Below are 26379 nucleotides of genomic sequence, written 5' to 3' on the forward strand. Positions count from 1 at the left end.
GCTGACATCTTCCCTTCCCTCAAAATCCAGCCCGTGGCTACCTGACACCCCGAAAGTGATTTGGATTTGTTTGGTGGGAATTTCCCAGCCGTTTCCCGGAGACTTGGTTTCAGAAGGAGGACTTCACGTGTTCCTCTGCAGAGTGATGGTGCCGCTGCAGTGCGGAGGGCCTGGTGGTGTTTATTAGCGAGACGTGTGTGCTGAGGGAACAGGTAATATATTTCAGGTGCTGGGCCCCCTGGCGGTCTGGGGAGGGAATTCCTATTTGATGGGCACTCCAAGAGAAAGAGGAGACAAGAGGCTCAGAAGTCAGGACCAAGATGGGCCACAGGTGCCCTGTGTGAAGAGGGCATTTCGGGAGCCGGCCCGTGCTGCGTGCGTGGGTGCTGGTGTCAGGCACCCAGGTTCACAGCCACCGTGCCACTTCCTGACCTGGCAAGTCACTGATACTCTCTGAGATTTCATTTCCTCCTTTCTATAAAAAAGATTAATTTCCAAGAGGGGGAATAAGCCAGATAGTGGCCTGGCTCCTAGCTGGGGCTTCCCGAACGGTGTCCTTTATGATCCCTATCTCCACACTGACATTTGTGCACAGAGAACCCTTTAGCTCCCAACAAGCTCCTGGAGGAAGGCTCCCTGGTTTGCAAGCAAGCTCATGGTGAGGGCAGAGATGGATAGGAACCTTGCTTATCCAGTGCCAGAGGGCGTGGGGATCTCCTCCAACAAGCCCCATGGAACGAGTCACCGCCACAGCATTTGGACAGACTCAGTGAACCTGCATGGTCTGGAGCGATGGTGCCAATTCCAGAGAGGTTAAGCAACCTACCCAAGGGCACACAGCCTATACTCAAAGGACTAAACCTACACTGCAGCTGTCTCACCTCCCGGCCACATGGTGCCGCTTATGACATCACTGGAGGCTGAATCCGGCCTCTCCTTTTTCAGGGCCGCAAGGGTCTTCGGAGACAGTCCAGCTGTGCTCCTGGCTGCAGAGGTGGGAGGCTGAAGCCCAGAGAGGTCACAGAGCTGTGCAGAGGGTTCTGACTGCCAGCTGCTCAGTGCTTTCCCACTGCTGCCTCTGGGCCAGGTGTTCAGTGTCCTCACCTTTCATGGGATGACATGGTGTCCGGTTGGGCGGGGGGCTGCAGTCAGCCTGCAGGAGGGCCAGTCCCACCTGGGTCACATATAGCCATGGGACATAACCTCTCTGTGGCTCAGTCTCCTCTGCTCTAAAGGGCAAAAACATAGTGTCTGGCTCTCGGGATGAAAGAATTGAATACACGCAAAGAATGTCAGAATATACTGGGCACTCAGTGAGTAATCTATCGTATCACCTATTTATTTATGTATTTGTTATCATTAGCCTAGGAGACATTGTTCTCCTTCCAGACACGCAAGCAAGGATGGTGTGTTTAGCTCTGTGTTCTGGCTCGTCCTCATCAACCCTGTGAGCATGGGACCACTTCCCCTGAGGGAGTTATCCTCCCTTCACGCAAAGAGCCATTGACAGACACTACAGATAGAAAGCCGTGAGCAAGACAGTCGGTGTCCTCCTAACAGATACAGAAGGATCCTGCCATCTCTGCTGTCACCTGCACCAGGATTTCCTTACCATTTTCTTTTCAGTGATTTTCTGAAATATGTTATACCAAAAGAAACCTCCTGAACACTACTGAAGGAGAGAGTCAGAAGGTAGCCACAAAATCATAAATACATTCCTATTCTGTCACTTCGGTCCCCCCCCCCCCCCCCCGCCCCAGGATTGAGCTGGACACGGTAGAGCCGGGCTGAAGACACAGCTCTGGGCCAAAGGGGAGCTTTCTCACTGACTCTCTCTTTCAGCTGCGAAGCGACAAAAACACAGAAGCAGGGCACCACTCCCCAGCACCGTGTGCCTGCCTTTACGGTAGCCTCCTCGTACTGTAGGTAGTTTGGCCTTTGGGAAACGGGCTCCTGGCTACTATCTCCCTTCCGGGTTGGTGTGCCAATGCAAAGAGCAAAAGTGATTCACAAGGCTTGGCATGGACTCCATGGTGTGTAACTGTCAGGACTACTCAAAGGGAACTCTCCACTTGTCTCGCTTTGTTATTTCATGCCAGGTCTGCCTATCACCTACAATGATGCCTTCCCTGGGGAGCATCCCATGATCAGGGAACCTCCACCCTGGCGTGGAGTGGACCGGCTACGGTGAGGAGCGCCCCTGGAAAGTTTAGGCAAAGGAGCCCCCGGAGAAATGTGCCATGATCCCTCCAGGAAAGGAAAACACAAGTGACGACGAGCGGCTGAAGGCAATGTTCATCGCGGGGCGGTTACAGGAGACGGTAGCGGAAAAATGCTTCCAAAGGACCGTGGTGGGGACCGGGGCTGGCAACGCCTGGGGACACACGGGGTGGGCGAAACGGCGGTGAGGGTCACATGCGCCTGCGGTCCCTGACACCGCTCCCCGGCTCCGGCCAAGCCAGGGACACGAGCGTGGAGGCGGGGGCTGTTCTCAGGCTGCAGGAAACGGCGACCCGGAGGCCGGCGGCGCGGGGCCTGGGGCGGGCAAGACCGGAGGACGCGGGAGCTGGATTCCTGCACAACCCGGCAACAGGGTGGCTGCTCCCGTCGGGCACGTTGGGAAGGGGCGGCCGGGGGGGGGGGTGGTGGGACACCGCTTACCGCACGGCACCCGGTTCCTCCGCTCCAGCCGGCACCGAAGTGGAATCGTGCGCTCGGCCCCGCGTGTTGCTCACAGCCCGGCCCAGGGCGCTGCGGGCGGCGCGGGCGCGGGCGCGGGCGCGGGCGCGGGCGCTGATCCGCGGGGCGGGTGCAAGGCGGGGGCGGGGCCTCTGCGCCCGGGCCGCCTCCTCGGCCTATAACTGAGCCCACGGGCTCCTGGCTCCCACACGCCCCCCACCGGACCAGTGAAGCGGCTGCGCCCCTTGCTTTGGACCTCGGGCCTCACTTCTCCTCCAGATGGACCCCAAGTGCTCCTGCCCCACTGGTAAGGGAGCCCTGGCTTTGAGCCTTAGGATGCCCCCCCTTCCCAGGCACAGGACGAGAAGGGAGGGTTTTGAGTTTGAGCTCAGGAAGACTCCTGTCACGGGTCCAGGGCTTTCTTGGTAGCCAGGCTCCTGACAGCATGTCAGTCTCCCTTTGCCTCTCCGTTAACACTGAGGGCACGGAGGCTCCAGGCTGTCCTTCTTGAGGTCACCCAGCTGGTCAGGGGACTGCTAGACCGGGACCCAGTGTTTGGAGGAGGCCTCGGAGCTGCCAGGACTTGATGGGAGGAGGGGACATTGCCTCTTTGGGCTTCAGGCCATGAGCCCTGGCCCCCAGCCCCAGTCAGCCTGGGCTGGGTCTGGAGCCTGGGACCTTCCCTGTGGAGTCCATCAGGAGGGGACCTACTCTCCTTGGACCAGAAGAGAGGAGCTGGGGCTTCTCTATCCGCCTGAGTGGACACGAGCTCCCAGGGCTGGGTCCTGACAGAGGAGGAGGGCTCAGGGAGGCATTGCTGACCGTCTGCTGTAGCTCCTGCATCCCTCTCCCTGCTCACCGCGGGCCTTTCCCTTCCTGGCAGGCGGCTCCTGCAGCTGCGCTGGCTCCTGCACCTGCAAAGCCTGCAGATGCACCTCCTGCAAGAAGAGTGAGTGTGCGGGGCCTTCTCTGGGAATGCGGGGTCTGGGCTGAGTGCGAGCAGGGAGCCCAGAGCTCAGCAGGCAGGAGCAGGACAGTGACCAAACTTCCCGGCACTCCGCCCCCCCCCCCCCCCCCCGCCCGGTCACCAGGAAGGGATTCACAATCAGAGCTGGAATCGCCTTCGAGATGACCGAGACCCAGGCGCTCACTAGAGAACAGGGAGACTGAGGCTCCGACGGATCATTAACAAACAACCTCAGACCTGTCACTAGAACTAGTCCTCCTGCCTCCTGAGTCACGCTTCTGAATCCTCTCAGGGACTGAAGCACTTTAGGGACGTGAACTAGTGACCGTGTGTGGCTTCTCGGACCTGGGGCAGCCCCTTCCTGTCGAAGCAGCCCAGAGCTTCCCTATCCCGAGCGGGAGCTGCTCTGTCAGGGGTTTGCCTCCACTTTGATCCTGAGGACTTTGCTCACATCACTGATGGTGCTGGGCGCTGGCTTTCTCTTGTCCCCAGAGGCCCTGCTCACTGTCTCTCCAAGGCTCTGTGCCCTGTCCTGGGCACAGATGGGGCAGGCAACCTGAACCTAGTGTCTGAGAGCAATTACCTCAGGACAGAGGACACCGTCCTAAACTCAGGGTCTGGGCCTGAGGGCAGCTGGGGCCAGGCCTGCTGTTGGGAAGGGTGGTTCCGGAGAACGCGTGGTCCGACCGCACGCTGCCCTTGCTTCCCCAGGCTGCTGCTCCTGCTGCCCCGTGGGCTGCGCCAAGTGTGCCCAGGGCTGCGTCTGCAAAGGGGCCTCGGACAAGTGCAGCTGCTGTGCCTGATGTCGCCGAGAGCCTGCCCCGGCTGTCAACAGAGCAACCAGGACGAACCTGCATTTTACCGATTTTCATACAACCGGACCTGACGCTACATTCCTTTTTCTATCAAATATGTGAGTTGTAATAAAAGTTGTTGACTTTATTCTGGCTCTGTCTTCCTTTGTCTGTCTTGGACAAAGAGACTCCGTGCCCAGCAGGGCTGGCGTGGGGAACTGGACCGGAAGTGCAGAGACCTCGGCTCTGGACCAAAGAGTACCCCCCCACCCCCCCACCCCCCAAAACACACACACACGGAGCGTCTTAGCCGCTAAGGTTAATTTCAGCTTCACTTTCTCAGCTCCAAAGGAAAGCCTCGCCCGGATGACACAGGGCATCGGACACACAGAGGACGCGCTCCCTCTATTCCCCTTAGGAGTATGGATTGCAGAGAAAGTTGTCCGTTTCTCACTTTCCTTGTCTGGGGGCCCCTGCCAAACTCAGTCCTCGGTGATGAGAGCCTGGAAAAGTACCCAGAGGGGATGGAATCCCACACCCCTCTTGTTTGACTTCTACACGGGGCTTGCGTCTAACACACCCTGGAAAGACCTATTTGTATTTTCTGCCACAGTTTTAACCCTGGTCAGTAAAAAGAATCGCTAAGAAAAAATGTAAAAGGACACGATATGTGAAACCCATTTTTCCCTTCAACACGTAAAATCACCTTAACACGTGGAGGAGCAATTCTGAAAATTAGAGGCTCTCATATGCTGCACATACATTGAATGTGTGCTTGAGTCCCGGCAACACTTCACAGATGTCCCACTGTGTGGACCACACACGCCTGGAGCAGCTCTGCCCCCTGCCTCCCCACAGGGAACATCAGTCTTGGCTCGCCCAGGGCCACTGACACCACACTCGCCACCCCTGACAGCTCCCTGCAGGGGCTTGGCTCCGAATCTTCGCAAGCTCCTCCCTAGATCAGGCTGACATCTTCCCTTCCCTCAAAATCCAGCCCGTGGCTACCTGACACCCCGAAAGTGATTTGGATTTGTTTGGTGGGAATTTCCCAGCCGTTTCCCGGAGACTTGGTTTCAGAAGGAGGACTTCACGTGTTCCTCTGCAGAGTGATGGTGCCGCTGCAGTGCGGAGGGCCTGGTGGTGTTTATTAGCGAGACGTGTGTGCTGAGGGAACAGGTAATATATTTCAGGTGCTGGGCCCCCTGGCGGTCTGGGGAGGGAATTCCTATTTGATGGGCACTCCAAGAGAAAGAGGAGACAAGAGGCTCAGAAGTCAGGACCAAGATGGGCCACAGGTGCCCTGTGTGAAGAGGGCATTTCGGGAGCCGGCCCGTGCTGCGTGCGTGGGTGCTGGTGTCAGGCACCCAGGTTCACAGCCACCGTGCCACTTCCTGACCTGGCAAGTCACTGATACTCTCTGAGATTTCATTTCCTCCTTTCTATAAAAAAGATTAATTTCCAAGAGGGGGAATAAGCCAGATAGTGGCCTGGCTCCTAGCTGGGGCTTCCCGAACGGTGTCCTTTATGATCCCTATCTCCACACTGACATTTGTGCACAGAGAACCCTTTAGCTCCCAACAAGCTCCTGGAGGAAGGCTCCCTGGTTTGCAAGCAAGCTCATGGTGAGGGCAGAGATGGATAGGAACCTTGCTTATCCAGTGCCAGAGGGCGTGGGGATCTCCTCCAACAAGCCCCATGGAACGAGTCACCGCCACAGCATTTGGACAGACTCAGTGAACCTGCATGGTCTGGAGCGATGGTGCCAATTCCAGAGAGGTTAAGCAACCTACCCAAGGGCACACAGCCTATACTCAAAGGACTAAACCTACACTGCAGCTGTCTCACCTCCCGGCCACATGGTGCCGCTTATGACATCACTGGAGGCTGAATCCGGCCTCTCCTTTTTCAGGGCCGCAAGGGTCTTCGGAGACAGTCCAGCTGTGCTCCTGGCTGCAGAGGTGGGAGGCTGAAGCCCAGAGAGGTCACAGAGCTGTGCAGAGGGTTCTGACTGCCAGCTGCTCAGTGCTTTCCCACTGCTGCCTCTGGGCCAGGTGTTCAGTGTCCTCACCTTTCATGGGATGACATGGTGTCCGGTTGGGCGGGGGGCTGCAGTCAGCCTGCAGGAGGGCCAGTCCCACCTGGGTCACATATAGCCATGGGACATAACCTCTCTGTGGCTCAGTCTCCTCTGCTCTAAAGGGCAAAAACATAGTGTCTGGCTCTCGGGATGAAAGAATTGAATACACGCAAAGAATGTCAGAATATACTGGGCACTCAGTGAGTAATCTATCGTATCACCTATTTATTTATGTATTTGTTATCATTAGCCTAGGAGACATTGTTCTCCTTCCAGACACGCAAGCAAGGATGGTGTGTTTAGCTCTGTGTTCTGGCTCGTCCTCATCAACCCTGTGAGCATGGGACCACTTCCCCTGAGGGAGTTATCCTCCCTTCACGCAAAGAGCCATTGACAGACACTACAGATAGAAAGCCGTGAGCAAGACAGTCGGTGTCCTCCTAACAGATACAGAAGGATCCTGCCATCTCTGCTGTCACCTGCACCAGGATTTCCTTACCATTTTCTTTTCAGTGATTTTCTGAAATATGTTATACCAAAAGAAACCTCCTGAACACTACTGAAGGAGAGAGTCAGAAGGTAGCCACAAAATCATAAATACATTCCTATTCTGTCACTTCGGTCCCCCCCCCCCCCCCCCGCCCCAGGATTGAGCTGGACACGGTAGAGCCGGGCTGAAGACACAGCTCTGGGCCAAAGGGGAGCTTTCTCACTGACTCTCTCTTTCAGCTGCGAAGCGACAAAAACACAGAAGCAGGGCACCACTCCCCAGCACCGTGTGCCTGCCTTTACGGTAGCCTCCTCGTACTGTAGGTAGTTTGGCCTTTGGGAAACGGGCTCCTGGCTACTATCTCCCTTCCGGGTTGGTGTGCCAATGCAAAGAGCAAAAGTGATTCACAAGGCTTGGCATGGACTCCATGGTGTGTAACTGTCAGGACTACTCAAAGGGAACTCTCCACTTGTCTCGCTTTGTTATTTCATGCCAGGTCTGCCTATCACCTACAATGATGCCTTCCCTGGGGAGCATCCCATGATCAGGGAACCTCCACCCTGGCGTGGAGTGGACCGGCTACGGTGAGGAGCGCCCCTGGAAAGTTTAGGCAAAGGAGCCCCCGGAGAAATGTGCCATGATCCCTCCAGGAAAGGAAAACACAAGTGACGACGAGCGGCTGAAGGCAATGTTCATCGCGGGGCGGTTACAGGAGACGGTAGCGGAAAAATGCTTCCAAAGGACCGTGGTGGGGACCGGGGCTGGCAACGCCTGGGGACACACGGGGTGGGCGAAACGGCGGTGAGGGTCACATGCGCCTGCGGTCCCTGACACCGCTCCCCGGCTCCGGCCAAGCCAGGGACACGAGCGTGGAGGCGGGGGCTGTTCTCAGGCTGCAGGAAACGGCGACCCGGAGGCCGGCGGCGCGGGGCCTGGGGCGGGCAAGACCGGAGGACGCGGGAGCTGGATTCCTGCACAACCCGGCAACAGGGTGGCTGCTCCCGTCGGGCACGTTGGGAAGGGGCGGCCGGGGGGGGGGTGGTGGGACACCGCTTACCGCACGGCACCCGGTTCCTCCGCTCCAGCCGGCACCGAAGTGGAATCGTGCGCTCGGCCCCGCGTGTTGCTCACAGCCCGGCCCAGGGCGCTGCGGGCGGCGCGGGCGCGGGCGCGGGCGCGGGCGCGGGCGCTGATCCGCGGGGCGGGTGCAAGGCGGGGGCGGGGCCTCTGCGCCCGGGCCGCCTCCTCGGCCTATAACTGAGCCCACGGGCTCCTGGCTCCCACACGCCCCCCACCGGACCAGTGAAGCGGCTGCGCCCCTTGCTTTGGACCTCGGGCCTCACTTCTCCTCCAGATGGACCCCAAGTGCTCCTGCCCCACTGGTAAGGGAGCCCTGGCTTTGAGCCTTAGGATGCCCCCCCTTCCCAGGCACAGGACGAGAAGGGAGGGTTTTGAGTTTGAGCTCAGGAAGACTCCTGTCACGGGTCCAGGGCTTTCTTGGTAGCCAGGCTCCTGACAGCATGTCAGTCTCCCTTTGCCTCTCCGTTAACACTGAGGGCACGGAGGCTCCAGGCTGTCCTTCTTGAGGTCACCCAGCTGGTCAGGGGACTGCTAGACCGGGACCCAGTGTTTGGAGGAGGCCTCGGAGCTGCCAGGACTTGATGGGAGGAGGGGACATTGCCTCTTTGGGCTTCAGGCCATGAGCCCTGGCCCCCAGCCCCAGTCAGCCTGGGCTGGGTCTGGAGCCTGGGACCTTCCCTGTGGAGTCCATCAGGAGGGGACCTACTCTCCTTGGACCAGAAGAGAGGAGCTGGGGCTTCTCTATCCGCCTGAGTGGACACGAGCTCCCAGGGCTGGGTCCTGACAGAGGAGGAGGGCTCAGGGAGGCATTGCTGACCGTCTGCTGTAGCTCCTGCATCCCTCTCCCTGCTCACCGCGGGCCTTTCCCTTCCTGGCAGGCGGCTCCTGCAGCTGCGCTGGCTCCTGCACCTGCAAAGCCTGCAGATGCACCTCCTGCAAGAAGAGTGAGTGTGCGGGGCCTTCTCTGGGAATGCGGGGTCTGGGCTGAGTGCGAGCAGGGAGCCCAGAGCTCAGCAGGCAGGAGCAGGACAGTGACCAAACTTCCCGGCACTCCGCCCGCCCCCCCCCCCCCCCGCCCGGTCACCAGGAAGGGATTCACAATCAGAGCTGGAATCGCCTTCGAGATGACCGAGACCCAGGCGCTCACTAGAGAACAGGGAGACTGAGGCTCCGACGGATCATTAACAAACAACCTCAGACCTGTCACTAGAACTAGTCCTCCTGCCTCCTGAGTCACGCTTCTGAATCCTCTCAGGGACTGAAGCACTTTAGGGACGTGAACTAGTGACCGTGTGTGGCTTCTCGGACCTGGGGCAGCCCCTTCCTGTCGAAGCAGCCCAGAGCTTCCCTATCCCGAGCGGGAGCTGCTCTGTCAGGGGTTTGCCTCCACTTTGATCCTGAGGACTTTGCTCACATCACTGATGGTGCTGGGCGCTGGCTTTCTCTTGTCCCCAGAGGCCCTGCTCACTGTCTCTCCAAGGCTCTGTGCCCTGTCCTGGGCACAGATGGGGCAGGCAACCTGAACCTAGTGTCTGAGAGCAATTACCTCAGGACAGAGGACACCGTCCTAAACTCAGGGTCTGGGCCTGAGGGCAGCTGGGGCCAGGCCTGCTGTTGGGAAGGGTGGTTCCGGAGAACGCGTGGTCCGACCGCACGCTGCCCTTGCTTCCCCAGGCTGCTGCTCCTGCTGCCCCGTGGGCTGCGCCAAGTGTGCCCAGGGCTGCGTCTGCAAAGGGGCCTCGGACAAGTGCAGCTGCTGTGCCTGATGTCGCCGAGAGCCTGCCCCGGCTGTCAACAGAGCAACCAGGACGAACCTGCATTTTACCGATTTTCATACAACCGGACCTGACGCTACATTCCTTTTTCTATCAAATATGTGAGTTGTAATAAAAGTTGTTGACTTTATTCTGGCTCTGTCTTCCTTTGTCTGTCTTGGACAAAGAGACTCCGTGCCCAGCAGGGCTGGCGTGGGGAACTGGACCGGAAGTGCAGAGACCTCGGCTCTGGACCAAAGAGTACCCCCCCACCCCCCCACCCCCCAAAACACACACACACGGAGCGTCTTAGCCGCTAAGGTTAATTTCAGCTTCACTTTCTCAGCTCCAAAGGAAAGCCTCGCCCGGATGACACAGGGCATCGGACACACAGAGGACGCGCTCCCTCTATTCCCCTTAGGAGTATGGATTGCAGAGAAAGTTGTCCGTTTCTCACTTTCCTTGTCTGGGGGCCCCTGCCAAACTCAGTCCTCGGTGATGAGAGCCTGGAAAAGTACCCAGAGGGGATGGAATCCCACACCCCTCTTGTTTGACTTCTACACGGGGCTTGCGTCTAACACACCCTGGAAAGACCTATTTGTATTTTCTGCCACAGTTTTAACCCTGGTCAGTAAAAAGAATCGCTAAGAAAAAATGTAAAAGGACACGATATGTGAAACCCATTTTTCCCTTCAACACGTAAAATCACCTTAACACGTGGAGGAGCAATTCTGAAAATTAGAGGCTCTCATATGCTGCACATACATTGAATGTGTGCTTGAGTCCCGGCAACACTTCACAGATGTCCCACTGTGTGGACCACACACGCCTGGAGCAGCTCTGCCCCCTGCCTCCCCACAGGGAACATCAGTCTTGGCTCGCCCAGGGCCACTGACACCACACTCGCCACCCCTGACAGCTCCCTGCAGGGGCTTGGCTCCGAATCTTCGCAAGCTCCTCCCTAGATCAGGCTGACATCTTCCCTTCCCTCAAAATCCAGCCCGTGGCTACCTGACACCCCGAAAGTGATTTGGATTTGTTTGGTGGGAATTTCCCAGCCGTTTCCCGGAGACTTGGTTTCAGAAGGAGGACTTCACGTGTTCCTCTGCAGAGTGATGGTGCCGCTGCAGTGCGGAGGGCCTGGTGGTGTTTATTAGCGAGACGTGTGTGCTGAGGGAACAGGTAATATATTTCAGGTGCTGGGCCCCCTGGCGGTCTGGGGAGGGAATTCCTATTTGATGGGCACTCCAAGAGAAAGAGGAGACAAGAGGCTCAGAAGTCAGGACCAAGATGGGCCACAGGTGCCCTGTGTGAAGAGGGCATTTCGGGAGCCGGCCCGTGCTGCGTGCGTGGGTGCTGGTGTCAGGCACCCAGGTTCACAGCCACCGTGCCACTTCCTGACCTGGCAAGTCACTGATACTCTCTGAGATTTCATTTCCTCCTTTCTATAAAAAAGATTAATTTCCAAGAGGGGGAATAAGCCAGATAGTGGCCTGGCTCCTAGCTGGGGCTTCCCGAACGGTGTCCTTTATGATCCCTATCTCCACACTGACATTTGTGCACAGAGAACCCTTTAGCTCCCAACAAGCTCCTGGAGGAAGGCTCCCTGGTTTGCAAGCAAGCTCATGGTGAGGGCAGAGATGGATAGGAACCTTGCTTATCCAGTGCCAGAGGGCGTGGGGATCTCCTCCAACAAGCCCCATGGAACGAGTCACCGCCACAGCATTTGGACAGACTCAGTGAACCTGCATGGTCTGGAGCGATGGTGCCAATTCCAGAGAGGTTAAGCAACCTACCCAAGGGCACACAGCCTATACTCAAAGGACTAAACCTACACTGCAGCTGTCTCACCTCCCGGCCACATGGTGCCGCTTATGACATCACTGGAGGCTGAATCCGGCCTCTCCTTTTTCAGGGCCGCAAGGGTCTTCGGAGACAGTCCAGCTGTGCTCCTGGCTGCAGAGGTGGGAGGCTGAAGCCCAGAGAGGTCACAGAGCTGTGCAGAGGGTTCTGACTGCCAGCTGCTCAGTGCTTTCCCACTGCTGCCTCTGGGCCAGGTGTTCAGTGTCCTCACCTTTCATGGGATGACATGGTGTCCGGTTGGGCGGGGGGCTGCAGTCAGCCTGCAGGAGGGCCAGTCCCACCTGGGTCACATATAGCCATGGGACATAACCTCTCTGTGGCTCAGTCTCCTCTGCTCTAAAGGGCAAAAACATAGTGTCTGGCTCTCGGGATGAAAGAATTGAATACACGCAAAGAATGTCAGAATATACTGGGCACTCAGTGAGTAATCTATCGTATCACCTATTTATTTATGTATTTGTTATCATTAGCCTAGGAGACATTGTTCTCCTTCCAGACACGCAAGCAAGGATGGTGTGTTTAGCTCTGTGTTCTGGCTCGTCCTCATCAACCCTGTGAGCATGGGACCACTTCCCCTGAGGGAGTTATCCTCCCTTCACGCAAAGAGCCATTGACAGACACTACAGATAGAAAGCCGTGAGCAAGACAGTCGGTGTCCTCCTAACAGATACAGAAGGATCCTGCCATCTCTGCTGTCACCTGCACCAGGATTTCCTTACCATTTTCTTTTCAGTGATTTTCTGAAATATGTTATACCAAAAGAAACCTCCTGAACACTACTGAAGGAGAGAGTCAGAAGGTAGCCACAAAATCATAAATACATTCCTATTCTGTCACTTCGGTCCCCCCCCCCCCCCCCCGCCCCAGGATTGAGCTGGACACGGTAGAGCCGGGCTGAAGACACAGCTCTGGGCCAAAGGGGAGCTTTCTCACTGACTCTCTCTTTCAGCTGCGAAGCGACAAAAACACAGAAGCAGGGCACCACTCCCCAGCACCGTGTGCCTGCCTTTACGGTAGCCTCCTCGTACTGTAGGTAGTTTGGCCTTTGGGAAACGGGCTCCTGGCTACTATCTCCCTTCCGGGTTGGTGTGCCAATGCAAAGAGCAAAAGTGATTCACAAGGCTTGGCATGGACTCCATGGTGTGTAACTGTCAGGACTACTCAAAGGGAACTCTCCACTTGTCTCGCTTTGTTATTTCATGCCAGGTCTGCCTATCACCTACAATGATGCCTTCCCTGGGGAGCATCCCATGATCAGGGAACCTCCACCCTGGCGTGGAGTGGACCGGCTACGGTGAGGAGCGCCCCTGGAAAGTTTAGGCAAAGGAGCCCCCGGAGAAATGTGCCATGATCCCTCCAGGAAAGGAAAACACAAGTGACGACGAGCGGCTGAAGGCAATGTTCATCGCGGGGCGGTTACAGGAGACGGTAGCGGAAAAATGCTTCCAAAGGACCGTGGTGGGGACCGGGGCTGGCAACGCCTGGGGACACACGGGGTGGGCGAAACGGCGGTGAGGGTCACATGCGCCTGCGGTCCCTGACACCGCTCCCCGGCTCCGGCCAAGCCAGGGACACGAGCGTGGAGGCGGGGGCTGTTCTCAGGCTGCAGGAAACGGCGACCCGGAGGCCGGCGGCGCGGGGCCTGGGGCGGGCAAGACCGGAGGACGCGGGAGCTGGATTCCTGCACAACCCGGCAACAGGGTGGCTGCTCCCGTCGGGCACGTTGGGAAGGGGCGGCCGGGGGGGGGGTGGTGGGACACCGCTTACCGCACGGCACCCGGTTCCTCCGCTCCAGCCGGCACCGAAGTGGAATCGTGCGCTCGGCCCCGCGTGTTGCTCACAGCCCGGCCCAGGGCGCTGCGGGCGGCGCGGGCGCGGGCGCGGGCGCTGATCCGCGGGGCGGGTGCAAGGCGGGGGCGGGGCCTCTGCGCCCGGGCCGCCTCCTCGGCCTATAACTGAGCCCACGGGCTCCTGGCTCCCACACGCCCCCCACCGGACCAGTGAAGCGGCTGCGCCCCTTGCTTTGGACCTCGGGCCTCACTTCTCCTCCAGATGGACCCCAAGTGCTCCTGCCCCACTGGTAAGGGAGCCCTGGCTTTGAGCCTTAGGATGCCCCCCCTTCCCAGGCACAGGACGAGAAGGGAGGGTTTTGAGTTTGAGCTCAGGAAGACTCCTGTCACGGGTCCAGGGCTTTCTTGGTAGCCAGGCTCCTGACAGCATGTCAGTCTCCCTTTGCCTCTCCGTTAACACTGAGGGCACGGAGGCTCCAGGCTGTCCTTCTTGAGGTCACCCAGCTGGTCAGGGGACTGCTAGACCGGGACCCAGTGTTTGGAGGAGGCCTCGGAGCTGCCAGGACTTGATGGGAGGAGGGGACATTGCCTCTTTGGGCTTCAGGCCATGAGCCCTGGCCCCCAGCCCCAGTCAGCCTGGGCTGGGTCTGGAGCCTGGGACCTTCCCTGTGGAGTCCATCAGGAGGGGACCTACTCTCCTTGGACCAGAAGAGAGGAGCTGGGGCTTCTCTATCCGCCTGAGTGGACACGAGCTCCCAGGGCTGGGTCCTGACAGAGGAGGAGGGCTCAGGGAGGCATTGCTGACCGTCTGCTGTAGCTCCTGCATCCCTCTCCCTGCTCACCGCGGGCCTTTCCCTTCCTGGCAGGCGGCTCCTGCAGCTGCGCTGGCTCCTGCACCTGCAAAGCCTGCAGATGCACCTCCTGCAAGAAGAGTGAGTGTGCGGGGCCTTCTCTGGGAATGCGGGGTCTGGGCTGAGTGCGAGCAGGGAGCCCAGAGCTCAGCAGGCAGGAGCAGGACAGTGACCAAACTTCCCGGCACTCCGCCCGCCCCCCCCCCCCCCCCGCCCGGTCACCAGGAAGGGATTCACAATCAGAGCTGGAATCGCCTTCGAGATGACCGAGACCCAGGCGCTCACTAGAGAACAGGGAGACTGAGGCTCCGACGGATCATTAACAAACAACCTCAGACCTGTCACTAGAACTAGTCCTCCTGCCTCCTGAGTCACGCTTCTGAATCCTCTCAGGGACTGAAGCACTTTAGGGACGTGAACTAGTGACCGTGTGTGGCTTCTCGGACCTGGGGCAGCCCCTTCCTGTCGAAGCAGCCCAGAGCTTCCCTATCCCGAGCGGGAGCTGCTCTGTCAGGGGTTTGCCTCCACTTTGATCCTGAGGACTTTGCTCACATCACTGATGGTGCTGGGCGCTGGCTTTCTCTTGTCCCCAGAGGCCCTGCTCACTGTCTCTCCAAGGCTCTGTGCCCTGTCCTGGGCACAGATGGGGCAGGCAACCTGAACCTAGTGTCTGAGAGCAATTACCTCAGGACAGAGGACACCGTCCTAAACTCAGGGTCTGGGCCTGAGGGCAGCTGGGGCCAGGCCTGCTGTTGGGAAGGGTGGTTCCGGAGAACGCGTGGTCCGACCGCACGCTGCCCTTGCTTCCCCAGGCTGCTGCTCCTGCTGCCCCGTGGGCTGCGCCAAGTGTGCCCAGGGCTGCGTCTGCAAAGGGGCCTCGGACAAGTGCAGCTGCTGTGCCTGATGTCGCCGAGAGCCTGCCCCGGCTGTCAACAGAGCAACCAGGACGAACCTGCATTTTACCGATTTTCATACAACCGGACCTGACGCTACATTCCTTTTTCTATCAAATATGTGAGTTGTAATAAAAGTTGTTGACTTTATTCTGGCTCTGTCTTCCTTTGTCTGTCTTGGACAAAGAGACTCCGTGCCCAGCAGGGCTGGCGTGGGGAACTGGACCGGAAGTGCAGAGACCTCGGCTCTGGACCAAAGAGTACCCCCCCACCCCCCCACCCCCCAAAACACACACACACGGAGCGTCTTAGCCGCTAAGGTTAATTTCAGCTTCACTTTCTCAGCTCCAAAGGAAAGCCTCGCCCGGATGACACAGGGCATCGGACACACAGAGGACGCGCTCCCTCTATTCCCCTTAGGAGTATGGATTGCAGAGAAAGTTGTCCGTTTCTCACTTTCCTTGTCTGGGGGCCCCTGCCAAACTCAGTCCTCGGTGATGAGAGCCTGGAAAAGTACCCAGAGGGGATGGAATCCCACACCCCTCTTGTTTGACTTCTACACGGGGCTTGCGTCTAACACACCCTGGAAAGACCTATTTGTATTTTCTGCCACAGTTTTAACCCTGGTCAGTAAAAAGAATCGCTAAGAAAAAATGTAAAAGGACACGATATGTGAAACCCATTTTTCCCTTCAACACGTAAAATCACCTTAACACGTGGAGGAGCAATTCTGAAAATTAGAGGCTCTCATATGCTGCACATACATTGAATGTGTGCTTGAGTCCCGGCAACACTTCACAGATGTCCCACTGTGTGGACCACACACGCCTGGAGCAGCTCTGCCCCCTGCCTCCCCACAGGGAACATCAGTCTTGGCTCGCCCAGGGCCACTGACACCACACTCGCCACCCCTGACAGCTCCCTGCAGGGGCTTGGCTCCGAATCTTCGCAAGCTCCTCCCTAGATCAGGCTGACATCTTCCCTTCCCTCAAAATCCAGCCCGTGGCTACCTGACACCCCGAAAGTGATTTGGATTTGTTTGGTGGGAATTTCCCAGCCGTTTCCCGGAGACTTGGTTTCAGAAGGAGGACTTCACGTGTTCCTCTGCAGAGTGATGGTGCCGCTGCAGTGCGGAGGGCCTGGTGGTGTTTATTAGCGAGACGTGTGTGCTGAGGGAACAGGTAATATATTTCAGGTGCTGGGCCCCCTGGCGGTCTGGGGAGGGAATTCCTATTTGATGGGCACTCCAAGAGAAAGAGGAGACAAGAGGCTCAGAAGTCAGGACCAAGATGGGCCACAGGTGCCCTGTGTGAAGAGGGCATTTCGGGAGCCGGCCCGTGCTGCGTGCGTGGGTGCTGGTGTCAGGCACCCAGGTTCACAGCCACCGTGCCACTTCCTGACCTGGCAAGTCACTGATACTCTCTGAGATTTCATTTCCTCCTTTCTATAAAAAAGATTAATTTCCAAGAGGGGGAATAAGCCAGATAGTGGCCTGGCTCCTAGCTGGGGCTTCCCGAACGGTGTCCTTTATGATCCCTATCTCCACACTGACATTTGTGCACAGAGAACCCTTTAGCTCCCAACAAGCTCCTGGAGGAAGGCTCCCTGGTTTGCAAGCAAGCTCATGGTGAGGGCAGAGATGGATAGGAACCTTGCTTATCCAGTGCCAGAGGGCGTGGGGATCTCCTCCAACAAGCCCCATGGAACGAGTCACCGCCACAGCATTTGGACAGACTCAGTGAACCTGCATGGTCTGGAGCGATGGTGCCAATTCCAGAGAGGTTAAGCAACCTACCCAAGGGCACACAGCCTATACTCAAAGGACTAAACCTACACTGCAGCTGTCTCACCTCCCGGCCACATGGTGCCGCTTATGACATCACTGGAGGCTGAATCCGGCCTCTCCTTTTTCAGGGCCGCAAGGGTCTTCGGAGACAGTCCAGCTGTGCTCCTGGCTGCAGAGGTGGGAGGCTGAAGCCCAGAGAGGTCACAGAGCTGTGCAGAGGGTTCTGACTGCCAGCTGCTCAGTGCTTTCCCACTGCTGCCTCTGGGCCAGGTGTTCAGTGTCCTCACCTTTCATGGGATGACATGGTGTCCGGTTGGGCGGGGGGCTGCAGTCAGCCTGCAGGAGGGCCAGTCCCACCTGGGTCACATATAGCCATGGGACATAACCTCTCTGTGGCTCAGTCTCCTCTGCTCTAAAGGGCAAAAACATAGTGTCTGGCTCTCGGGATGAAAGAATTGAATACACGCAAAGAATGTCAGAATATACTGGGCACTCAGTGAGTAATCTATCGTATCACCTATTTATTTATGTATTTGTTATCATTAGCCTAGGAGACATTGTTCTCCTTCCAGACACGCAAGCAAGGATGGTGTGTTTAGCTCTGTGTTCTGGCTCGTCCTCATCAACCCTGTGAGCATGGGACCACTTCCCCTGAGGGAGTTATCCTCCCTTCACGCAAAGAGCCATTGACAGACACTACAGATAGAAAGCCGTGAGCAAGACAGTCGGTGTCCTCCTAACAGATACAGAAGGATCCTGCCATCTCTGCTGTCACCTGCACCAGGATTTCCTTACCATTTTCTTTTCAGTGATTTTCTGAAATATGTTATACCAAAAGAAACCTCCTGAACACTACTGAAGGAGAGAGTCAGAAGGTAGCCACAAAATCATAAATACATTCCTATTCTGTCACTTCGGTCCCCCCCCCCCCCCCGCCCCAGGATTGAGCTGGACACGGTAGAGCCGGGCTGAAGACACAGCTCTGGGCCAAAGGGGAGCTTTCTCACTGACTCTCTCTTTCAGCTGCGAAGCGACAAAAACACAGAAGCAGGGCACCACTCCCCAGCACCGTGTGCCTGCCTTTACGGTAGCCTCCTCGTACTGTAGGTAGTTTGGCCTTTGGGAAACGGGCTCCTGGCTACTATCTCCCTTCCGGGTTGGTGTGCCAATGCAAAGAGCAAAAGTGATTCACAAGGCTTGGCATGGACTCCATGGTGTGTAACTGTCAGGACTACTCAAAGGGAACTCTCCACTTGTCTCGCTTTGTTATTTCATGCCAGGTCTGCCTATCACCTACAATGATGCCTTCCCTGGGGAGCATCCCATGATCAGGGAACCTCCACCCTGGCGTGGAGTGGACCGGCTACGGTGAGGAGCGCCCCTGGAAAGTTTAGGCAAAGGAGCCCCCGGAGAAATGTGCCATGATCCCTCCAGGAAAGGAAAACACAAGTGACGACGAGCGGCTGAAGGCAATGTTCATCGCGGGGCGGTTACAGGAGACGGTAGCGGAAAAATGCGTCCAAAGGACCGTGGTGGGGACCGGGGCTGGCAACGCCTGGGGACACACGGGGTGGGCGAAACGGCGGTGAGGGTCACATGCGCCTGCGGTCCCTGACACCGCTCCCCGGCTCCGGCCAAGCCAGGGACACGAGCGTGGAGGCGGGGGCTGTTCTCAGGCTGCAGGAAACGGCGACCCGGAGGCCGGCGGCGCGGGGCCTGGGGCGGGCAAGACCGGAGGACGCGGGAGCTGGATTCCTGCACAACCCGGCAACAGGGTGGCTGCTCCCGTCGGGCACGTTGGGAAGGGGCGGCCGGGGGGGGGGTGGTGGGACACCGCTTACCGCACGGCACCCGGTTCCTCCGCTCCAGCCGGCACCGAAGTGGAATCGTGCGCTCGGCCCCGCGTGTTGCTCACAGCCCGGCCCAGGGCGCTGCGGGCGGCGCGGGCGCGGGCGCGGGCGCGGGCGCGGTCGCTGATCCGCGGGGCGGGTGCAAGGCGGGGGCGGGGCCTCTGCGCCCGGGCCGCCTCCTCGGCCTATAACTGAGCCCACGGGCTCCTGGCTCCCACACGCCCCCCACCGGACCAGTGAAGCGGCTGCGCCCCTTGCTTTGGACCTCGGGCCTCACTTCTCCTCCAGATGGACCCCAAGTGCTCCTGCCCCACTGGTAAGGGAGCCCTGGCTTTGAGCCTTAGGATGCCCCCCCTTCCCAGGCACAGGACGAGAAGGGAGGGTTTTGAGTTTGAGCTCAGGAAGACTCCTGTCACGGGTCCAGGGCTTTCTTGGTAGCCAGGCTCCTGACAGCATGTCAGTCTCCCTTTGCCTCTCCGTTAACACTGAGGGCACGGAGGCTCCAGGCTGTCCTTCTTGAGGTCACCCAGCTGGTCAGGGGACTGCTAGACCGGGACCCAGTGTTTGGAGGAGGCCTCGGAGCTGCCAGGACTTGATGGGAGGAGGGGACATTGCCTCTTTGGGCTTCAGGCCATGAGCCCTGGCCCCCAGCCCCAGTCAGCCTGGGCTGGGTCTGGAGCCTGGGACCTTCCCTGTGGAGTCCATCAGGAGGGGACCTACTCTCCTTGGACCAGAAGAGAGGAGCTGGGGCTTCTCTATCCGCCTGAGTGGACACGAGCTCCCAGGGCTGGGTCCTGACAGAGGAGGAGGGCTCAGGGAGGCATTGCTGACCGTCTGCTGTAGCTCCTGCATCCCTCTCCCTGCTCACCGCGGGCCTTTCCCTTCCTGGCAGGCGGCTCCTGCAGCTGCGCTGGCTCCTGCACCTGCAAAGCCTGCAGATGCACCTCCTGCAAGAAGAGTGAGTGTGCGGGGCCTTCTCTGGGAATGCGGGGTCTGGGCTGAGTGCGAGCAGGGAGCCCAGAGCTCAGCAGGCAGGAGCAGGACAGTGACCAAACTTCCCGGCACTCCGCCCCCCCCCCCCCGCCCGGTCACCAGGAAGGGATTCACAATCAGAGCTGGAATCGCCTTCGAGATGACCGAGACCCAGGCGCTCACTAGAGAACAGGGAGACTGAGGCTCCGACGGATCATTAACAAACAACCTCAGACCTGTCACTAGAACTAGTCCTCCTGCCTCCTGAGTCACGCTTCTGAATCCTCTCAGGGACTGAAGCACTTTAGGGACGTGAACTAGTGACCGTGTGTGGCTTCTCGGACCTGGGGCAGCCCCTTCCTGTCGAAGCAGCCCAGAGCTTCCCTATCCCGAGCGGGAGCTGCTCTGTCAGGGGTTTGCCTCCACTTTGATCCTGAGGACTTTGCTCACATCACTGATGGTGCTGGGCGCTGGCTTTCTCTTGTCCCCAGAGGCCCTGCTCACTGTCTCTCCAAGGCTCTGTGCCCTGTCCTGGGCACAGATGGGGCAGGCAACCTGAACCTAGTGTCTGAGAGCAATTACCTCAGGACAGAGGACACCGTCCTAAACTCAGGGTCTGGGCCTGAGGGCAGCTGGGGCCAGGCCTGCTGTTGGGAAGGGTGGTTCCGGAGAACGCGTGGTCCGACCGCACGCTGCCCTTGCTTCCCCAGGCTGCTGCTCCTGCTGCCCCGTGGGCTGCGCCAAGTGTGCCCAGGGCTGCGTCTGCAAAGGGGCCTCGGACAAGTGCAGCTGCTGTGCCTGATGTCGCCGAGAGCCTGCCCCGGCTGTCAACAGAGCAACCAGGACGAACCTGCATTTTACCGATTTTCATACAACCGGACCTGACGCTACATTCCTTTTTCTATCAAATATGTGAGTTGTAATAAAAGTTGTTGACTTTATTCTGGCTCTGTCTTCCTTTGTCTGTCTTGGACAAAGAGACTCCGTGCCCAGCAGGGCTGGCGTGGGGAACTGGACCGGAAGTGCAGAGACCTCGGCTCTGGACCAAAGAGTACCCCCCCACCCCCCCACCCCCCAAAACACACACACACGGAGCGTCTTAGCCGCTAAGGTTAATTTCAGCTTCACTTTCTCAGCTCCAAAGGAAAGCCTCGCCCGGATGACACAGGGCATCGGACACACAGAGGACGCGCTCCCTCTATTCCCCTTAGGAGTATGGATTGCAGAGAAAGTTGTCCGTTTCTCACTTTCCTTGTCTGGGGGCCCCTGCCAAACTCAGTCCTCGGTGATGAGAGCCTGGAAAAGTACCCAGAGGGGATGGAATCCCACACCCCTCTTGTTTGACTTCTACACGGGGCTTGCGTCTAACACACCCTGGAAAGACCTATTTGTATTTTCTGCCACAGTTTTAACCCTGGTCAGTAAAAAGAATCGCTAAGAAAAAATGTAAAAGGACACGATATGTGAAACCCATTTTTCCCTTCAACACGTAAAATCACCTTAACACGTGGAGGAGCAATTCTGAAAATTAGAGGCTCTCATATGCTGCACATACATTGAATGTGTGCTTGAGTCCCGGCAACACTTCACAGATGTCCCACTGTGTGGACCACACACGCCTGGAGCAGCTCTGCCCCCTGCCTCCCCACAGGGAACATCAGTCTTGGCTCGCCCAGGGCCACTGACACCACACTCGCCACCCCTGACAGCTCCCTGCAGGGGCTTGGCTCCGAATCTTCGCAAGCTCCTCCCTAGATCAGGCTGACATCTTCCCTTCCCTCAAAATCCAGCCCGTGGCTACCTGACACCCCGAAAGTGATTTGGATTTGTTTGGTGGGAATTTCCCAGCCGTTTCCCGGAGACTTGGTTTCAGAAGGAGGACTTCACGTGTTCCTCTGCAGAGTGATGGTGCCGCTGCAGTGCGGAGGGCCTGGTGGTGTTTATTAGCGAGACGTGTGTGCTGAGGGAACAGGTAATATATTTCAGGTGCTGGGCCCCCTGGCGGTCTGGGGAGGGAATTCCTATTTGATGGGCACTCCAAGAGAAAGAGGAGACAAGAGGCTCAGAAGTCAGGACCAAGATGGGCCACAGGTGCCCTGTGTGAAGAGGGCATTTCGGGAGCCGGCCCGTGCTGCGTGCGTGGGTGCTGGTGTCAGGCACCCAGGTTCACAGCCACCGTGCCACTTCCTGACCTGGCAAGTCACTGATACTCTCTGAGATTTCATTTCCTCCTTTCTATAAAAAAGATTAATTTCCAAGAGGGGGAATAAGCCAGATAGTGGCCTGGCTCCTAGCTGGGGCTTCCCGAACGGTGTCCTTTATGATCCCTATCTCCACACTGACATTTGTGCACAGAGAACCCTTTAGCTCCCAACAAGCTCCTGGAGGAAGGCTCCCTGGTTTGCAAGCAAGCTCATGGTGAGGGCAGAGATGGATAGGAACCTTGCTTATCCAGTGCCAGAGGGCGTGGGGATCTCCTCCAACAAGCCCCATGGAACGAGTCACCGCCACAGCATTTGGACAGACTCAGTGAACCTGCATGGTCTGGAGCGATGGTGCCAATTCCAGAGAGGTTAAGCAACCTACCCAAGGGCACACAGCCTATACTCAAAGGACTAAACCTACACTGCAGCTGTCTCACCTCCCGGCCACATGGTGCCGCTTATGACATCACTGGAGGCTGAATCCGGCCTCTCCTTTTTCAGGGCCGCAAGGGTCTTCGGAGACAGTCCAGCTGTGCTCCTGGCTGCAGAGGTGGGAGGCTGAAGCCCAGAGAGGTCACAGAGCTGTGCAGAGGGTTCTGACTGCCAGCTGCTCAGTGCTTTCCCACTGCTGCCTCTGGGCCAGGTGTTCAGTGTCCTCACCTTTCATGGGATGACATGGTGTCCGGTTGGGCGGGGGGCTGCAGTCAGCCTGCAGGAGGGCCAGTCCCACCTGGGTCACATATAGCCATGGGACATAACCTCTCTGTGGCTCAGTCTCCTCTGCTCTAAAGGGCAAAAACATAGTGTCTGGCTCTCGGGATGAAAGAATTGAATACACGCAAAGAATGTCAGAATATACTGGGCACTCAGTGAGTAATCTATCGTATCACCTATTTATTTATGTATTTGTTATCATTAGCCTAGGAGACATTGTTCTCCTTCCAGACACGCAAGCAAGGATGGTGTGTTTAGCTCTGTGTTCTGGCTCGTCCTCATCAACCCTGTGAGCATGGGACCACTTCCCCTGAGGGAGTTATCCTCCCTTCACGCAAAGAGCCATTGACAGACACTACAGATAGAAAGCCGTGAGCAAGACAGTCGGTGTCCTCCTAACAGATACAGAAGGATCCTGCCATCTCTGCTGTCACCTGCACCAGGATTTCCTTACCATTTTCTTTTCAGTGATTTTCTGAAATATGTTATACCAAAAGAAACCTCCTGAACACTACTGAAGGAGAGAGTCAGAAGGTAGCCACAAAATCATAAATACATTCCTATTCTGTCACTTCGGTCCCCCCCCCCCCCCCCGCCCCAGGATTGAGCTGGACACGGTAGAGCCGGGCTGAAGACACAGCTCTGGGCCAAAGGGGAGCTTTCTCACTGACTCTCTCTTTCAGCTGCGAAGCGACAAAAACACAGAAGCAGGGCACCACTCCCCAGCACCGTGTGCCTGCCTTTACGGTAGCCTCCTCGTACTGTAGGTAGTTTGGCCTTTGGGAAACGGGCTCCTGGCTACTATCTCCCTTCCGGGTTGGTGTGCCAATGCAAAGAGCAAAAGTGATTAACAAGGCTTGGCATGGACTCCATGGTGTGTAACTGTCAGGACTACTCAAAGGGAACTCTCCACTTGTCTCGCTTTGTTATTTCATGCCAGGTCTGCCTATCACCTACAATGATGCCTTCCCTGGGGAGCATCCCATGATCAGGGAACCTCCACCCTGGCGTGGAGTGGACCGGCTACGGTGAGGAGCGCCCCTGGAAAGTTTAGGCAAAGGAGCCCCCGGAGAAATGTGCCATGATCCCTCCAGGAAAGGAAAACACAAGTGACGACGAGCGGCTGAAGGCAATGTTCATCGCGGGGCGGTTACAGGAGACGGTAGCGGAAAAATGCGTCCAAAGGACCGTGGTGGGGACCGGGGCTGGCAACGCCTGGGGACACACGGGGTGGGCGAAACGGCGGTGAGGGTCACATGCGCCTGCGGTCCCTGACACCGCTCCCCGGCTCCGGCCAAGCCAGGGACACGAGCGTGGAGGCGGGGGCTGTTCTCAGGCTGCAGGAAACGGCGACCCGGAGGCCGGCGGCGCGGGGCCTGGGGCGGGCAAGACCGGAGGACGCGGGAGCTGGATTCCTGCACAACCCGGCAACAGGGTGGCTGCTCCCGTCGGGCACGTTGGGAAGGGGCGGCCGGGGGGGGGGTGGTGGGACACCGCTTACCGCACGGCACCCGGTTCCTCCGCTCCAGCCGGCACCGAAGTGGAATCGTGCGCTCGGCCCCGCGTGTTGCTCACAGCCCGGCCCAGGGCGCTGCGGGCGGCGCGGGCGCGGGCGCGGGCGCGGGCGCGGTCGCTGATCCGCGGGGCGGGTGCAAGGCGGGGGCGGGGCCTCTGCGCCCGGGCCGCCTCCTCGGCCTATAACTGAGCCCACGGGCTCCTGGCTCCCACACGCCCCCCACCGGACCAGTGAAGCGGCTGCGCCCCTTGCTTTGGACCTCGGGCCTCACTTCTCCTCCAGATGGACCCCAAGTGCTCCTGCCCCACTGGTAAGGGAGCCCTGGCTTTGAGCCTTAGGATGCCCCCCCTTCCCAGGCACAGGACGAGAAGGGAGGGTTTTGAGTTTGAGCTCAGGAAGACTCCTGTCACGGGTCCAGGGCTTTCTTGGTAGCCAGGCTCCTGACAGCATGTCAGTCTCCCTTTGCCTCTCCGTTAACACTGAGGGCACGGAGGCTCCAGGCTGTCCTTCTTGAGGTCACCCAGCTGGTCAGGGGACTGCTAGACCGGGACCCAGTGTTTGGAGGAGGCCTCGGAGCTGCCAGGACTTGATGGGAGGAGGGGACATTGCCTCTTTGGGCTTCAGGCCATGAGCCCTGGCCCCCAGCCCCAGTCAGCCTGGGCTGGGTCTGGAGCCTGGGACCTTCCCTGTGGAGTCCATCAGGAGGGGACCTACTCTCCTTGGACCAGAAGAGAGGAGCTGGGGCTTCTCTATCCGCCTGAGTGGACACGAGCTCCCAGGGCTGGGTCCTGACAGAGGAGGAGGGCTCAGGGAGGCATTGCTGACCGTCTGCTGTAGCTCCTGCATCCCTCTCCCTGCTCACCGCGGGCCTTTCCCTTCCTGGCAGGCGGCTCCTGCAGCTGCGCTGGCTCCTGCACCTGCAAAGCCTGCAGATGCACCTCCTGCAAGAAGAGTGAGTGTGCGGGGCCTTCTCTGGGAATGCGGGGTCTGGGCTGAGTGCGAGCAGGGAGCCCAGAGCTCAGCAGGCAGGAGCAGGACAGTGACCAAACTTCCCGGCACTCCGCCCCCCCCCCCCCCCCCCCCGCCCGGTCACCAGGAAGGGATTCACAATCAGAGCTGGAATCGCCTTCGAGATGACCGAGACCCAGGCGCTCACTAGAGAACAGGGAGACTGAGGCTCCGACGGATCATTAACAAACAACCTCAGACCTGTCACTAGAACTAGTCCTCCTGCCTCCTGAGTCACGCTTCTGAATCCTCTCAGGGACTGAAGCACTTTAGGGACGTGAACTAGTGACCGTGTGTGGCTTCTCGGACCTGGGGCAGCCCCTTCCTGTCGAAGCAGCCCAGAGCTTCCCTATCCCGAGCGGGAGCTGCTCTGTCAGGGGTTTGCCTCCACTTTGATCCTGAGGACTTTGCTCACATCACTGATGGTGCTGGGCGCTGGCTTTCTCTTGTCCCCAGAGGCCCTGCTCACTGTCTCTCCAAGGCTCTGTGCCCTGTCCTGGGCACAGATGGGGCAGGCAACCTGAACCTAGTGTCTGAGAGCAATTACCTCAGGACAGAGGACACCGTCCTAAACTCAGGGTCTGGGCCTGAGGGCAGCTGGGGCCAGGCCTGCTGTTGGGAAGGGTGGTTCCGGAGAACGCGTGGTCCGACCGCACGCTGCCCTTGCTTCCCCAGGCTGCTGCTCCTGCTGCCCCGTGGGCTGCGCCAAGTGTGCCCAGGGCTGCGTCTGCAAAGGGGCCTCGGACAAGTGCAGCTGCTGTGCCTGATGTCGCCGAGAGCCTGCCCCGGCTGTCAACAGAGCAACCAGGACGAACCTGCATTTTACCGATTTTCATACAACCGGACCTGACGCTACATTCCTTTTTCTATCAAATATGTGAGTTGTAATAAAAGTTGTTGACTTTATTCTGGCTCTGTCTTCCTTTGTCTGTCTTGGACAAAGAGACTCCGTGCCCAGCAGGGCTGGCGTGGGGAACTGGACCGGAAGTGCAGAGACCTCGGCTCTGGACCAAAGAGTACCCCCCCACCCCCCCACCCCCCAAAACACACACACACGGAGCGTCTTAGCCGCTAAGGTTAATTTCAGC

The 26379-nt window shown here is 58.3% G+C and overlaps 5 protein-coding genes across 5 annotated transcripts; all 5 read left to right on the forward strand.

Moving 5' to 3' along the window:
- The first annotated feature begins 2879 nt into the window (after positions 1–2879).
- On the forward strand, positions 2880–4542 carry LOC133078080 (metallothionein-1E). Its single transcript, XM_061172972.1, has 3 exons — positions 2880–2986; positions 3563–3628; positions 4358–4542. Exons 1-3 carry the CDS (start codon positions 2959–2961, stop codon positions 4447–4449), a joined length of 186 nt encoding a protein of 61 aa, XP_061028955.1. The 5' UTR covers positions 2880–2958; the 3' UTR covers positions 4450–4542.
- A 3743-nt stretch (positions 4543–8285) lies between these two features.
- LOC133078082 (metallothionein-1E) lies at positions 8286–9949 on the forward strand. The gene is made up of 3 exons (XM_061172974.1): positions 8286–8392; positions 8969–9034; positions 9765–9949. Exons 1-3 carry the CDS (start codon positions 8365–8367, stop codon positions 9854–9856), a joined length of 186 nt encoding a protein of 61 aa, XP_061028957.1. The 5' UTR covers positions 8286–8364; the 3' UTR covers positions 9857–9949.
- Positions 9950–13680: 3731 nt separating this feature from the next.
- On the forward strand, positions 13681–15345 carry LOC133078005 (metallothionein-1E). Its single transcript, XM_061172852.1, has 3 exons — positions 13681–13787; positions 14364–14429; positions 15161–15345. Exons 1-3 carry the CDS (start codon positions 13760–13762, stop codon positions 15250–15252), a joined length of 186 nt encoding a protein of 61 aa, XP_061028835.1. The 5' UTR covers positions 13681–13759; the 3' UTR covers positions 15253–15345.
- A 3741-nt stretch (positions 15346–19086) lies between these two features.
- On the forward strand, positions 19087–20744 carry LOC133078081 (metallothionein-1E). The gene is made up of 3 exons (XM_061172973.1): positions 19087–19193; positions 19770–19835; positions 20560–20744. Exons 1-3 carry the CDS (start codon positions 19166–19168, stop codon positions 20649–20651), a joined length of 186 nt encoding a protein of 61 aa, XP_061028956.1. The 5' UTR covers positions 19087–19165; the 3' UTR covers positions 20652–20744.
- A 3742-nt stretch (positions 20745–24486) lies between these two features.
- LOC133078106 (metallothionein-1E) lies at positions 24487–26151 on the forward strand. Its single transcript, XM_061173012.1, has 3 exons — positions 24487–24593; positions 25170–25235; positions 25967–26151. Exons 1-3 carry the CDS (start codon positions 24566–24568, stop codon positions 26056–26058), a joined length of 186 nt encoding a protein of 61 aa, XP_061028995.1. The 5' UTR covers positions 24487–24565; the 3' UTR covers positions 26059–26151.
- The last annotated feature ends 228 nt before the right edge of the window (positions 26152–26379 follow it).

This window comes from Eubalaena glacialis, chromosome 18 (assembly GCF_028564815.1).
Source record: "Eubalaena glacialis isolate mEubGla1 chromosome 18, mEubGla1.1.hap2.+ XY, whole genome shotgun sequence".
NCBI lineage: Eukaryota > Metazoa > Chordata > Mammalia > Artiodactyla > Balaenidae > Eubalaena > Eubalaena glacialis.

Coding starts and splice junctions, on each gene's coding strand:
- LOC133078080 (XM_061172972.1), top strand. CDS start 2,959: ATGGACCCCAAGTGCTCCTGCCCCACTG. Junction 2,987..3,562: donor CAAGTGCTCCTGCCCCACTG/GTAAGGGAGCCC, acceptor CCTTCCTGGCAG/GCGGCTCCTGCAGCTGCGCT. Junction 3,629..4,357: donor ATGCACCTCCTGCAAGAAGA/GTGAGTGTGCGG, acceptor TTGCTTCCCCAG/GCTGCTGCTCCTGCTGCCCC.
- LOC133078082 (XM_061172974.1), top strand. CDS start 8,365: ATGGACCCCAAGTGCTCCTGCCCCACTG. Junction 8,393..8,968: donor CAAGTGCTCCTGCCCCACTG/GTAAGGGAGCCC, acceptor CCTTCCTGGCAG/GCGGCTCCTGCAGCTGCGCT. Junction 9,035..9,764: donor ATGCACCTCCTGCAAGAAGA/GTGAGTGTGCGG, acceptor TTGCTTCCCCAG/GCTGCTGCTCCTGCTGCCCC.
- LOC133078005 (XM_061172852.1), top strand. CDS start 13,760: ATGGACCCCAAGTGCTCCTGCCCCACTG. Junction 13,788..14,363: donor CAAGTGCTCCTGCCCCACTG/GTAAGGGAGCCC, acceptor CCTTCCTGGCAG/GCGGCTCCTGCAGCTGCGCT. Junction 14,430..15,160: donor ATGCACCTCCTGCAAGAAGA/GTGAGTGTGCGG, acceptor TTGCTTCCCCAG/GCTGCTGCTCCTGCTGCCCC.
- LOC133078081 (XM_061172973.1), top strand. CDS start 19,166: ATGGACCCCAAGTGCTCCTGCCCCACTG. Junction 19,194..19,769: donor CAAGTGCTCCTGCCCCACTG/GTAAGGGAGCCC, acceptor CCTTCCTGGCAG/GCGGCTCCTGCAGCTGCGCT. Junction 19,836..20,559: donor ATGCACCTCCTGCAAGAAGA/GTGAGTGTGCGG, acceptor TTGCTTCCCCAG/GCTGCTGCTCCTGCTGCCCC.
- LOC133078106 (XM_061173012.1), top strand. CDS start 24,566: ATGGACCCCAAGTGCTCCTGCCCCACTG. Junction 24,594..25,169: donor CAAGTGCTCCTGCCCCACTG/GTAAGGGAGCCC, acceptor CCTTCCTGGCAG/GCGGCTCCTGCAGCTGCGCT. Junction 25,236..25,966: donor ATGCACCTCCTGCAAGAAGA/GTGAGTGTGCGG, acceptor TTGCTTCCCCAG/GCTGCTGCTCCTGCTGCCCC.